Source organism: Stomoxys calcitrans, chromosome 3 (assembly GCF_963082655.1).
Source record: "Stomoxys calcitrans chromosome 3, idStoCalc2.1, whole genome shotgun sequence".
In the NCBI taxonomy this organism is placed as follows: Eukaryota; Metazoa; Arthropoda; class Insecta; order Diptera; family Muscidae; genus Stomoxys; species Stomoxys calcitrans.
In genome coordinates, this window is record NC_081554.1 from 60,419,105 (window position 1) to 60,433,859 (window position 14,755).

Consider the following 14,755-nt stretch of genomic DNA (forward strand, 5'->3'; position numbering starts at 1 on the left):
ATCGCCAACACGTCCCCTCAGTCAGTAAGACGACTGCACATATGAGGGTTGCCTTTCATATTTCGGGATTGTGTTGCAATCGGCCAACTGACAGCTCTATCGTAAAGCTTGACATTTTTGAGGTTATACGTATTCAGAACGTTTTCATCTCGCCAAAAATATGGAATTAAATCGTGATTATTTTCGTGAAATAATTTTTTACAACTTTCAACGTGGATTAACTAAACATTCAATATTGAATAAACATTTGACCGTAAAAAAAAACTTGTTCACTCGTCCAAAAATACGATTGCGGTGCTTCTAAACACGTCTATGACATGGTGACAGGTGATGAATCGTGAATTTACGCACATGAGACCGGAAGTAAACAGCAGTCGACTGTATGGGTGTTTCAAAATGAGCCATTTCCAACAAAAGTTGCTCGCGCACGAAGCTCTTCCAAACAAATGATCGTCTGTTTTTTCGGAAAAAGTGGACATGTCGCAATCGTACTACTAGAGCAACGCAGAACAGTCTTCCAAGAACTCAGGAAAACCAACCGCCGAAGACGGATTACTCTTCACCACGACAATGCGAGCTCTCACACATCGGATCAAACATCTGCATTTCTGAGCACTTAAAACATCACATCGATTTGATGAGTCATACGTCGTATATCCTGACTTGGCACCAAATGACTTATTTTTATACTCGCTGAGAATTCTCGTTTAGAATGCATGTTTTGGAAATACCTCAATCAGTGTGGCAAAAGTGCTTCGACAATTGGTTCAAACGCATGCAAAATTGCAGGCCACCGTAGCGCTGAATTTAGCATGTCCGCATACGACGCTGAACGCCTGGGTTCGAATCCTGGCGAGACCATCAGAAAAAAATGTTCAATGGTGGTTTTCCCCTCCTAATGCTGGCAACATTTGTGAGGTACTAAGCCATGTAAAACTTCTCTTCAAAGAGGTTTCGCACTGCGGCACCCCGTTTGGACTCGGCTATAAAAAGGAGGCCTCTTATCATTGAGATTAATACTGGAATCTGACTGCACTCATTAATATGTGAGAAATTTGCCCATGTAGTTTGTTTTCAGATTTTATAAGCTAAAATCATCTATTAAAAAAAATTGCCTCGATTTTGAAATATGAACTTGAATTTTGGTCAGTCGAAGTTGAAAATTCGACTACGACATCAACTGTTTCACATTCACCTGATGTAGGTGAAGAGCAAAGCTATACGACATAAATCCCAATGAAATTAACCCCCAAAGAAAAAGTGAAATAAGCTCCAACAAAACTCCATACATTTTGAAATTTATTGCGCAGTGAAATAAGCCCATAACATATAGTCATAATCTCTGGGTCTTGTTTATTTTTAACCAAAAAAAAAAAAAAATAATAGAATTCAAATCTTGAGACATACTTAGTTTTGCTTTCGATTTATTCCACTTTTTGGTTTTTATTTTATATTTTAGATGGGACTCTTTTCATTTGGTTGTGTTATATTTGGGTTGGATTATCCCTATAGGCTATTGTTGGCGAACGCAAACACCCCAAAGTGAACGAGATGTTTGTGTGTCGCACCATAAATAGTTATAATGATAATGGTAGCAATGTCAAACGCCTTAGTGGTGGTAAAAAAAACTGAAAAAACACCAGAAAAGGTTCGGCAAGTGAAGACTTGCAAACCACGCCCGTGAAATGATGCAACATATTCCTATATTGAGAACGAGCTCAAGTATTCGTACACCACAACAAAAAAAGTAACAAGCTATGGTTTGGTGCAGTATGCTATAGTGGGTGTGCGACATTTGCCCATACTACAGCATGTTACACCAGAACAAAGCGTTGAAAGAACAAAGCGTTGCTGCGCTTGCCCGAAAGTGTTGAATATCCGAAAACCGTGTGCTCCGACGAGAAATTCGTCATAGTTGAACAATTGGTGTTAACTTAACCGATCGCATGTATGAGAATTTGAGCCTGCGTATGGCCACCTCAATAAGTTCTCCGACGAGAAATTTACCCCAGTTGAACAATTGGTGTTAACTTAACCGATCGTATGTATGAGAATTTGAGCCTGGGTATCACTTTAATAAAATTTCCATCATAAGTGATGGTAGAAACAGCTGAAGCCGCCAATGGCAGCCCTTCAATCTTTCATCCAGCCTGGCGAATTAATGCGAATTATTTCGCGAAAATAGTTTGGAAGGTACTTTGAAGCCGTGGACGGACGTACCAACAAGATTCCGCTAAAAACTCATGTTTCGCAATTCATTTCTCCTACACAGTGGCTGCCCATTGCGTCAGATGTCTATTCGATGGACTTTTGTAAAAAATATGCCAATAACAATGGATTTGTACGGGAATGGACCAAAATACTGACAGATAACATTCGTGTAGCTTGAAAATCGTTTACAGACAAACTCAGAGCAATAGTCAAGAGAATAGGTGGCCATATCCAGTTAAAGTGAATGGATTGTGAAATTTGAATTACTTCCACCCATTTATGTCATTAAATCAATATTTTCATACAAAAAATTGGCTGCCTGTACTGTATCCACTTTTTAAGTTATTATTTTAAAATTATTTCTTTTTTACTTTAGCCCCTTTAAATTTCGTGTTTTACAAAACATTACTTAAAAATAACATTAAACTTCTTCTAAGGTTAGCCTGGCCATATCCATGTGATTCAACAATTGCGTGTTTTTCACAATTAAATACGTCTTAGCTGAAGCATAAACTTAACTACGTTTCTGTATAAAATTCAAGGAAAATTCTAATGCGTATATTGGTGTACCCCTTATCAAAAATATATAACACAAGAAAAAAATAAAACTCCAATGTTTGGAGTTAGTATGATGTCACACACAAAATGTGCAATGAAGGCACAAAAGAATTCCATTAAATATCTTCATGACATCAAACTTCGTCGCAAATTTAAAGAAAGAATAAAGGGACTCTTTGAAATGTGTTGGGTCTGTCTGACCAATAGAACTGAAATGAGAAACGCAGAAAAAGTAAACAAATTTATATCTACCCTTCACTCAAAAGAAGTACAAACATAAATTTGAGCAACATAAAATCATCGTACAAATACCAAAAGCCTATAGCAATAAAGCTGGAGTCTATTTACTCCCCAAAAACAGAAATGTGAAAGAAAAATTTCAAAGACTTCCATAAATCTTTGGGGTTTGTCATATTTTTGGGGTTGTTGCACAATGGCAACAAAATTTTCCAAAATTGTTGGGGTCAAGTTTGCTATAGTTCTTTTGTTTAAAATCCATCTATTAGATTGCTTATTAAGAATTCTAGCCCATTGTGCAATATTGTTGCTTTGTGGCTTATTTAATTGCGTTTTCAACTCAGCATAAGGCGTAGGAAGCATAAAAGCTTAGTTGGTACTTTCGTTGCTAAACATAAAATTTATTGCCTTCTCTACTACTATGGTGGAGGGGGAGAAAGTTGCCTTTCATTTTAGTTTGTTTGTTTACTTTTTGGTGATACCTTTGAGTCCCAGCGTTACCACCAATTTAGTGTCTGTGGTCAGGTTAGAACGCAAAAGCGGAACTTGCTGTTGTTGTTTCTGTTATTGCTGTTGGGTTTCTACAACTCTAGGGTGGTGCGTTTTTATTGCTTCAATTCTAGCAACCCTTATGGCATAGAGCTCCACAGCTACAAAAACCAGCTACAATTACATTATGCGTCGCATGAAATTTTTCTTTATTCGCCTCATGCGTTTTCATATCATGGGGCTTTGGAGCTTCATTGATATTCCTCTTACGTAAATAGACTCAGTTTTTTTTGTTCTTTATACCACCCCTCCCCTACTTTTTTATATACGCCGTGGTAATTGATTTCATACCCTAAGGCAGAAGATTGAAACGAATATGTGGTCCTGGTTAATGTGAACATAGTTGCCTTTATGGCGATAATCTGGTATTTATGGTGCGGAAAATTAAATTCCTAGGAACAGCTTTCATTGTTGGAACTATTACGAAGTGAAGAAATCCTTAAATCACTTGATTCCAACTTTTTCTTATCAATAAAAGAGGGATATTTTTCTTTCGCATCATTCTGGACGCTGCACAGTAGTGCAGGATCAAATTCCATTTGTCAAAACACCATAACTTCTATTCAAAAATAAATTTTTTTGACCGAATCCAGACAAGTACTGTGGGCAAAAAAAAAATAATAAGGCTTTGTTCATAATTTTAAAATTCTATGTTTATTCTGGCAAATCTATTTCGTTTCCCTCAAAGTAATTTCCCATTGCCGCAATTTACTTATGCCAACAATTGTAAAAGTGAACTTTCGGAATAGCCAAAAATGCGGTTAGCGATACACTTTTAAAGTCTTCAATTGACTCAAAACTTGATTGAGTTTTCTGAACAGCCAGAACATGGGTTGTCGAAAGGTATTGGTTGATTTTTTGGCGAAAAACTAACTCATTCCGCACACAAAATCTAATGGAACTTCTGTGTCAATAAAAGTTCTTTATTTGACATTTCACTAAGGAACAGGGGCAAAGTTTTTACATATCAATGAGTGCAGTCCGATTCAAGTTAAAGCTTAATGATAAGGGGTCTCCTTTTTATAGCCGAGTCCGAACGGCGTGCCCCAGTGCGACACCTCTTTAGAGAGAAGTTTTACATATCATAGTACCTCACAAATGTTGCTGGAATTTTTTTGGTCTCGCCAGGATTCGAACCCAGGCGTTCAGCGTCATAGGCGGACATGCTAACCTCTGCGCTACGGTGGCCTCCAGTAGTAGTAGTAGTTGTTGTTGTTGTTGCAGTGTGTTGTACACCGAGGCGGCAGCCCTTGCCGATGAAGGACATCATCGGCTTAATCCGGTACGTACAACCGGCTGCCATGGGATTGAGTAGTAGTAGTAGTATACATAAGCCAGCAAACGCCTTGTGTATTTGTACCATACAGATACAGGAACTACAGAGCCATTACATGTATGTTCAATCCTCCCGTCCTAATACATGTCACGATTAGTGCTGCCACTTAAGAAAATTTGTTACCACAAAATTTTAAGAGGAATCCTAAGAAACCAGACTAAAGCCAGACTGAAACCTAACAACAACACATCGTTTCATACATTTTTATTCCCTCCACCATAGGGCAGGGTATACTAATTTCGTTATTCCGTTGGTAACATATTGAAGTATTGATCTGACTTCACTAAAATTTTGTAGATGTTTTGTTATGGCTTCCAGCAACTGTGCCAAGTATGGTCTAAATCGTTACACAACCTACTAAAATTCCCATATTAACCGATCTTCCGATAATATTTCTTGAACCCCCAGGGGGCGCAATTCTTATCCGATTTGAATGAAATTTAGTACAACGACTTCTCCTATAACCTTCAATATAAGTGCCAAATATTATCGATCCATATAAGGGATAAAGCTCCCATATAAACCATTCTCCTAATTTAACTTTTTGAGCCCCTATAAGGCGCAATTCTTATTCCATTTTTTTATTTTGATAAAAATTACTGTACCATTATTCCTGATAGAACCGATTGGAACTACGATATCCCTGGTAACAGAAGGTACATAGACTTCTATACGGATGGTTCCAAACTAAACGACCAGGTAGGCTTTAGGGTGTACTCTAAAGATCTAGAACTGGTAATATCGAAAAGGTTACCCGACCACTGCAGTGTGTATCAAGCAGAGATCCTTGCAATTAAGGAAGTGGTGGAAGGGCTAAGATATAATGTCATTACGACGATTGGCTTAACTATCCTACACATTCCAGGGACACTGGAATCTGTGGGTATGCCTCTAGCGACATGTTAGATAAGTTTTCAGTACCAGGCCCGAAGGACAACGAATGATAGATGATCACAAAGAGAGGGCTGTAAGCTTTCCAAAACTATGTGGCCTAATCTAGACTTGAAGAGTTCTACTGCTTTGCTGTCATTGGCTAGAACAGACGTCTAATTCATTGTGTTCGCCTTTACAGGTCACTGTCTAATCGGAAAACAAGCTGGCAGACTGAAGGTTGCCAGCAATGACTTGGGCAGAAGCTGTAGGGACATAGAAGAAGAAGAAGAGACTATAGAACACCTTCTGTGTGCGTCCCGCACTAGCAGTTAGAAGGAGTTCCACTTTAGGTTCTCATTTCTTTAAGAACCTGTCTGATTTAGCGGATGTGAACATTCGCAAGTTATTGGGCTTTTTAAAGCGATATGGATGGTTCAACGGTAGGAACAAGAAGGCATCTTCCTTCTTCTGTTCCTGTGGTTTCACAATGGACGAAAACGTCTAAGTGAGTCTGATTACAGACAGCCACTTAAACCTAACCTATTCCATTTGGCTGAAATTTATAACAAAGGCTGTAGTCTATAGTCTCCAATTTCCATAACATGTATGGTCCGAATCGGTCCATAACCTGATATAGCCCCAATAGCATAGCAATTCTTATCCATTATCCTTTGTTTGCTTATAGATACCACACAAGGAACTTGGCAAATGCGATCCATGGTGGAGTGTACATAAGATTCGGGCCGGCCGACATTCTTTTACTTGTCAATCCTACAAAGTATACATACTGTATGGTCGTTATAGATATTTATAGACGATCTAGATATGTCCGTCCGATCGTCCATTTGTTGAATTCACTCTATAGCCTAGGGTTCAAAGATCATGATATATGATATGATATATCATGATATAGCACCCTTTATACTGATCTTCCGATAAGAAATCTAAGTTCATCAGAGTTGTATTTTTACCCCGATTTCAATGAACAACCATGCCGAACTATGATTAAACGAGTTAGACCCCATGTAACGAAAAGAAGTGGAATAAGTTTTAATTACGAGTATCCCCGGCGATTTTTTCAGTAATTTACTTGGTATTTATATGTTGGAAAAACCTACCAAAATGGGAGGTCAGTCTACTTAGAGAATAAAACCTACCAATTTTGGTAGTAAACTATCAAAAACGACAACACTGGTCATGATCACGTGTGTATTAAGTATCCAAATCCATAAAAGCCAGAGTCCCTAGACTCTTGAGCCCATGAGCCGCCATCTATTTGATCGTCCATACGCGTGTCGCACTACGGTTATATAGTGCCAAAATAACGTCACTCAGAGTCGGTTCTCACGAACTGTGTTATCCAGTGTCCCATAGACAGCGGAGCCGCTGACCCACGGCCTACCTCTGCCTATCAGTCCAACAACAAAAGTCTAATTCTCCCTATCCATGGCTGTTACTAATCACCTCAAGCCAAGTCACCACCACAGTAGGTTTCGAATCAGATCGAATTTACTAAATTCCTGCTGAATGAATGAACATAGTTTAAGTTGGGTTAAACTGACCGTCTGCAATGTAACACAATAGGAAAAGGAGAAGGAAGATGCCTTCTCAAAAAAAAAACAGACTATTAAATTTCTGGCGATTAACAAATTAATTTCTTTGAAGAACCCTATCGCCGCGTAAACTGTTTACCAGAGACCAAATGTGAAGTCATCGTAGCATTGATGTCCGCAAGTACATTGGACGCGTTAAAATCCTTTTATTCTACCTAACCTTAATACTTAATAAAGCGGAGTAGTTGACACAAAGTGTTACAAAGTTCACTCTGTTTGACAGATAAACTAGAAAAAGCAGCTGCATGGTAGTGGTCCAAAACAACTGTAAAAGCACCTGAAGTGGTTCGGCGAGAGAAGGCTTGAATTTAACTAAATCCACCCTTTACTGGCAATCAAATGAAATTTAAAAATATCCCGTGAAAGGAGGCAACATATATTGAAAAACGAGCCTTGCAAGTTCAAAGTTCGAAACGAATAACACCAAACTTGTACGAGCTTGGTAAATTTCCTAACGTCGTGTTGTCTGACGAGCAAAGTTTCCTAATTGAGCAATTCGTTAACTTTCAAAATGATTGCGTTTACTAAACCGAGCGCACATACGAGAACTGAGCCTATGAACAACCTTCCGAAGTAATTTTCCAATGGATTCCTAAATTCAGATTACTTCCACTCATTTTTACCTCTTGATTCAAACACAAAAATGTGGTCGTTTGAATTGGCAACACTTGGTGTCAAATATCCTGCATTCAAGACCAATAATGGCCAAGAGAGCTGTCGCTGTTCCTCATACATGCTAATCATTGAGCTCTTACCTGCTCGTCCTAGACGTCTTTATAAAGGGTGATTTTTTTGAGGTTAGGATTTTCATGCATTAGTATTTGACAGATCACGTGGGATTTCAGACATGGTGTCAAAGAGAAAGATGCTCAGTATGCTTTGACATTTCATCATGAATAGACTTACTAACGAGCAACGCTTGCAAATCATTGAATTTTATTACCAAAATCAGTGTTCGGTTCGAAATGTGTTCAAATTTTGACAAATTTTGTTCAGCGATGAGGCTCATTTCTGGTTGAATGGCTACGTAAATAAGCAAAATTGCCGCATTTGGAGTGAAGAGCAACCAGAAGCCGTTCAAGAACTGCCCATGCATCCCGAAAAATGCACTGTTTGGTGTGGTTTGTACGCTGGTGGAATCATTGGACCGTATTTTTTCAAATATGCTGTTGGACGCAACGTTACGGTGAATGAACACATTTCGAACCGAACACTGATTTTGGTAATAAAATTCAATGATTTGCAAGCGTTGCTCGTTAGTAAGTCTATTCATGATGAAATGTCAAAGCATACTGAGCATCTTTCTCTTTGACACCATGCCTGAAATCCCACGTGATCTGTCAAATACTAATGCATGAAAATCCTAACCTCAAAAAAATCACCCTTTACATGTACCTCACCGTCACCTACTGAAGTCGTCATGCCACGAGAGAATTACGTCTTCCAACTTATAGTAGCTGGAGCAAAGTCTAATGTCCCTCCACGTCACGTAGTGGCATCATGATGTAAGAAGTGAACCATGTCTACGAATCAATAGTAGTGAGACCACCACTGGGTGTTTCCCAGGCAGAAAGCCACTTAACCATTGCCTGAGCGTCATAGTCCCGTATTGTCAAAGTCACTTTGACATGGAATTAAATGCAAATTTTCCCATGAACATTCCATTAAGGAACAGGGGCATAATGCTCATTTATCAATGAGTGATATCCGATTCAAGTTTAAGTTGGATAATAAGGGATTTCCTTTTTATAGCCGAGTGTGCACGGTGCGACACATTTTGGGGAGAAGTTTTTACATGGCATTGTACCTCACAAATGTCGCCAGCATTAGGAGAGGATAAACCGCCGCTGAAAATGTTATTCTGATATTCTCGCTAGGATTCGAACCCAGGCATTCTGCGCCATAGGCAAAGATTCACCTCTGCGCTACTGTGGCCTCCATGGGATCAGATCTCACAAGTTGTATAAAGCCCAGTGTCCCATAAACACAGGAGACATTGTGGTTTTTGCTTCGTGTCCATGGCTGTCATACTATTTTTTCTAGATGACGATATAAATGCTACTGCTGAAATTATTGAGAAGATAATTTTAAATGAAATGAGGACATTTATTCCAGTTAAGACTATAAAGGCTAAATCAGACGACAAAAGTTGGTTTAACCAGACATGCAGAGATGCTGTCAGATCGAAAGAGGTGGCATTCAGGAACTGGCGCTTGGTTAAAATTCCAATACTGAACTGCTGCGCAAGCAGGCAAGATCTTCATGTGCCAAAATGCTTAGGCGCGAAAAATTTCTTTACGAACAGCGCCTACGCACTAGGGTTCTTGCTTCTACATGAGGAAGTAAGAGCTTCTGGTCGTTTGTGTCTGGTTTATAAAGGGTAGTTCTCCATCTATCCCAACTTTCGTTATCTATCTATCCCAAACATTCACTGACCCGGTTGATGAGGCTAACCTGTTGGCTGATATGTTTGCAGGGAACTCCTCCCTGTCGGATAGCAATCAACCACTCCACTTTATCGAAAATGTATCTAGCGTCGTGCATGATAGTTTTTCGAACTAGTGGATTTAAAAGGGCTCTTGAGAATCTCGACGTAAATAAATCCGCGGGCCCGGATTGCATATCAACACTTGTCTTGCGCAAGTGTTCCTCGACGCTGCCTTTTCAACCTTGACTATCATGAGGGAGTCTTCCCAGCGCGTTAGAAGGTTGCGTAGGTTCAGCAAATACCCAAGAAGGGTGGGGCGAACAAGCTTGCGAATTATCAACCACTTTTCTTTATCGAAAATGTTTTTGGCATCATGTCCCAGATATTTTGCGGAAGGTTGCGAACGTTTAGCCTATACCCAAGAAGGGTGGGGCGAACAACCCTGCAAATTACCGGCCAATTGCGATATGCTCCGCTCTCTTCAAGGTTATGGAGAGCATGATTAATCACCATCTTAAGAGGTATTTAGAGTCTAATGGACTTCTTAAAGACCAACAGTATGGGTTCCGCAGAAATCGCTCTGCGGGCGACCTCATGGCATTTCTGTCGAAGCGTTGGAGCCGCTCAATCGGTAATGGCTTCGTTCGATTTATTTAGAGCTTCCTCAGAGATAGCACTATACGAGTCGCAATAGATGGGTTATCATCCAATGAGCATAAATTGGCCGCAGGTATAGCCTAGAGCTTTGTCCTTTCTTCTTCTCTTTTTCTTATTTACATCAACGATCTGTTGAGTCAGACATCGAATTCGATCTACTCATTAGCGGATGGCGGTAATCTCAGTCATTCGTACTCATTCGACCATAGGCTGAGTCTTTGAGAGATTGAGGACATGAGGCGGGTTATGGACGATACACGCTGCCAGGATTTGCTGGCCATTTCTGAGTAGGGTCGAATGAATCGAGTAGATTTTAATGCACCGAAAACTCAGTGCTGTTTGTTGTCACACAAACGATCCGCTGACCCAATATGATCATCTTTGTTTATCAACGGTATAGATGTTATGCAATCAGAAGCTCATGATGTTCTGGGCATGAAAATACAAAGTGATGCCCGTTGGGCTCAACATGTTAGAAATATTCAAGTGTTTATGCTTCCTTAAACGGTTAAGAATTACTTCACTCCTTCTGACCTTTTTAACATCAATACCATTTTCGTAAGGCCGAAAATGGAGTACAACTCAGATGTATGATCTGGAGCTTCAAAATCATCCCTGAAGCAACTGAACCATGTACAGAGGAGGGCGATGGCGTTGATTGGGGACAGTAGGGTATCCAACTCTATTGCCTCCCTTGAACATCGTCGCAATGTGGGTTGTTTGGCGCTGTTCAATCGATTCTTTCATGGTGTGTGTTCTTATTCCTGATGAAGGAATCAGCAATATTGGACATTTCAGGAACTCGCAAACGTTTGTAATTGATTGGCTACCGGACCGGACAATGCACTATAGAGAGAATTCGAAGAAATTATAAAAAAATATACACAGAGAGAAAAAAGATGTTTATAAAGATTATGCAATTATGAAAGAAGGAGAGAGTTGAGCGAACATCACAACCGATACTTTCATGGTGTATTTTCTTATTCCTGATGAATGAATGTTTGTTAGAAATACTGACATTCCAGGAACTCGCACACGCTTGTAATTGATTGGCCAGCGGACCGGACAATGCATAATAGAGAGAATTCTTATTTCGCCCGAACCGTTCGTGTGTGGAATAGACTTTCGACAAATGTTTTTCCCACCCACTATGACATCCTCTTACTCATACTTGTTTAAATTTAACTCAATACCCTACTGTCTCCAAATACAAAATTGATAAATATCCGTAACACTTAATAAAATGTAATCCTAACATAAAAAAAATTGTTTAACTAAAATCAGTTTTATTTCCAAATTTTAAGGACAAATTTCCTATGGTGTAAGACTTTTTACTTGAAGGAAAAGAACTTTAACCATATCATCATCACTTTGCATCCTATAATAAAACATAAATGTCCTTAATGTTGAATTGACATTGTACCTTAGATAAAGAAATGAAAGTGTCTTTCAATATTTATATTCAAAAAGAAGAAAAAGTGTTGGAAAAAACTAATTTTGTGAAGCAAAATGAAATTCAGTTAGGGAGTAGAATTCAAAAGGAAAAGGTTGTGCCAGTTCCAGACATTTTATTTAAAGATCTACAACCTATTTTAAAGTTTTCCTTTTATCAAAGAAAATATATTTAATTTGTTTAAACTTCCTTTTGTGTACAAAATAACATTGTTGTCCTAATACGCCTATTGCAAGTTTCCCAATCGTAAATTAAAATTGATATTTAAAAATTATTTAATAAAATATTTTTTTTTGATTTGAAAGAATAAGTTTAATACTTACCTTTTATAGTTTATTAAAATAAATATGTGGTTAAATTAAAAAAAAAAAACACATATATATATGAAAAATTGTAAATACAAGTTTCCTTCAAACCAAGCACCACATGCCCAATTCCATATGACATTAGCTATGAGAAAACAAAATCAATGTCATAAACCTGTAAAGTCAAAATATATTTACAGAAAAGTAAATCCAATTGTAAACAATTGCATGGTTATATAAGAATCCAATTTCTGTCACTAACAACAAGACAATATCGAAAGAAATCAATGCAAAATTTGGACTAAAAATTTTCTACAAAAACAAAACATAATTTTTTATTCCATAAACAATTGACTTCACATCACCAAACAAAAAAAAAACTGAATAAAAATGTTTGAGTGAATGAAAAGGAGCGTAAACAAATTTTGAAGAAACCTTTTTGAGATGTTGGAGATATTTCAAAAATTTCAATTGCTGCAAGGTTAAGAAATTTTTTATTTAGTATCTCAAAAAAGGTCAGGCATTCTCGGTATTTCCAATTGCTGTAATGAATGCTCTTCAATCAACTGATTGAGAATAACTTTAAGTGAGATGTGAATCAAATGCAACAATGCAAATATGAGAATATCGTTATTAAAGAAAATTAACCAGAGAAGAACGTAGTAACACCATTTATAAAGTACAGACAATTTGTGACTCTAAGAAATTAAAAAAAATATATACACAGAGAGAAAAAAGATGTTTATAAAGATTATGCAATTATGAAAGAAAGAGAGAGTGCAGCGAACTTCACTTCGCTTCGCTTTATCTCCTTCTAAAAAGTGTCATATCATATGCTGGTAATATTAAAAAAAACACAATCCAATAGAAAAAGTGAAAGAGACAGACACATATCAAGGAACAATTGAACAAACGAATGCTGCTATGATTGTTTTTGAGATATTTTTTAGATATACAGAACAGTACAAAATGCTATTATATAGACGTTATATATGAAGATGGTTACAGACAGACGTAGCACCAGATTTGTTGTCTCTAGGTTTTCGTTATTGTATAATACACAGCCTGTATTTGTTTTGGTTTGTTGCATGTAGTGGTAGTGGTAAGTTCAACATTCAATATATGTGGATGTAGTAACTGGATCCTCTTTGCGAGTTGCTACTGACCTGTTTGATGTTGGTGATGTTGCATATAACATGGAAGCTGGAGCACTTTCCACCGATATCGTAGACAGCCTATGGGCGGGCTGTATGGGTGCGGACAGTTGTCCGATGGGCTGTGATAATTTTCTTTGTTGCGTTTGTGTTTGTGTTGGTATCGCTAGACGTGTGACCGCCGTACCGAATGCTGGATCATAGCTGAAGGAAACCTTTTTGGGCGGCAATGTGTGGGGTCCCATGGCAGCTGCCCCCTCTGGTGAACCACTGTAGAAAGGCGAGAATGGATAGATACCTGTGGCATCGCTAGCACTATAGGCCACATGATTAATGGGTGAATGAGACCTGGGACTTTTGCGACCAACCAATGTTGTATTTGCAACTCCTACACTTCCCGCTGCTCCTGCCGCTGCTGCTGCACCCATATGAGATGGTGATTGTGAAGGACTTATGGGTATGGGATGAGAACTTTTCTGTAGTGTATTGGCATAGAGTAAAGGTGAGAATTGATCTGAAGCCTCATCGAAATCCTCCTCGTTGTCATCATCTTCATCCAAATCCTCGGCACCATATTGACTGGTGGTTATGCTAACACCCGGACTATACACTCTGGAGAACTCCATGGGTAGCTTATAACGTTCATCTCCCATAGCCAGATTGGTGTAAATATTGCTATCCGATGCAACCACCTGGGCATTGGCATCACCCAAATTGCCTCTCATAGTCGACTCCATGCCCGATGATTTCCATATGCTTTCATCTACACAAAACGAGGAACGTCCTGAGCCAGTTTTATTATAGAAATACACATTTTGCGGATCGCCTCCTTGAGTTGTGGGCAATATCTGGCAGGGAGCAAACTCATTGCCGGCAGTGGCCGACACTGAAGTAGCCAGCATTTGGTGCACTACATTGGAGGCTATGTGCGGCGTGCTAAAAGCTCTTTTGCGATTGCTACCCAAATCGCCTGCAGTGTTACCAGAAATTTGCGTACCAATCAAGGCCTGGGTGAGACTGGATATGCTTCTACTCATCACAAAGCAAACAAATGTATATGAGACATATGGGTGGGGGTGGATGGTTAGGTGTCGGGCGCCGGTGATTGTGTGGTGGTTTAAATTGCAAAATTTATAGTACATGATGATGTTTCGTTGATTTAGGTTCATGATTTTTGTTTTTCAACCGGCGAATTCGAAAAAGCATTCGTACACATGGTTATCGCAGTTTATACATTCGATTTCAATTGGATATCGTAAGCATTTTGATAATTTGATTTCGAAAATCAAAATTTTACAAAATTTGACATTTGAGTGTGGGTGTGTGTATTTTGTGATTGATTTTCATAGAGATTTTTTTTTTTTGGAGTGTAAAAAAATTC

General features: G+C 38.6%; 1 protein-coding gene across 6 annotated transcripts in view; it reads right to left on the reverse strand.

Annotated features, from left to right (window-relative positions):
- The window catches only part of LOC106084761 (protein bunched, class 2/F/G isoform), a 608,039-nt gene that overhangs the window by 422,508 nt on the left and 170,776 nt on the right, over positions 1-14,755 (reverse strand). For 5 of the 6 annotated variants that reach the window (XM_059365887.1, XM_059365885.1, XM_059365886.1 and 2 more), the window contains exon 3: positions 13,387-14,403. The exons of the other annotated variant lie outside the window; for it this stretch is intronic. In XM_059365887.1, coding sequence (XP_059221870.1) covers positions 13,387-14,403 — 1,017 coding nt within the window. The remainder of the gene's footprint in view (positions 1-13,386; positions 14,404-14,755) is intronic. 6 annotated transcript variants of the gene reach the window in all.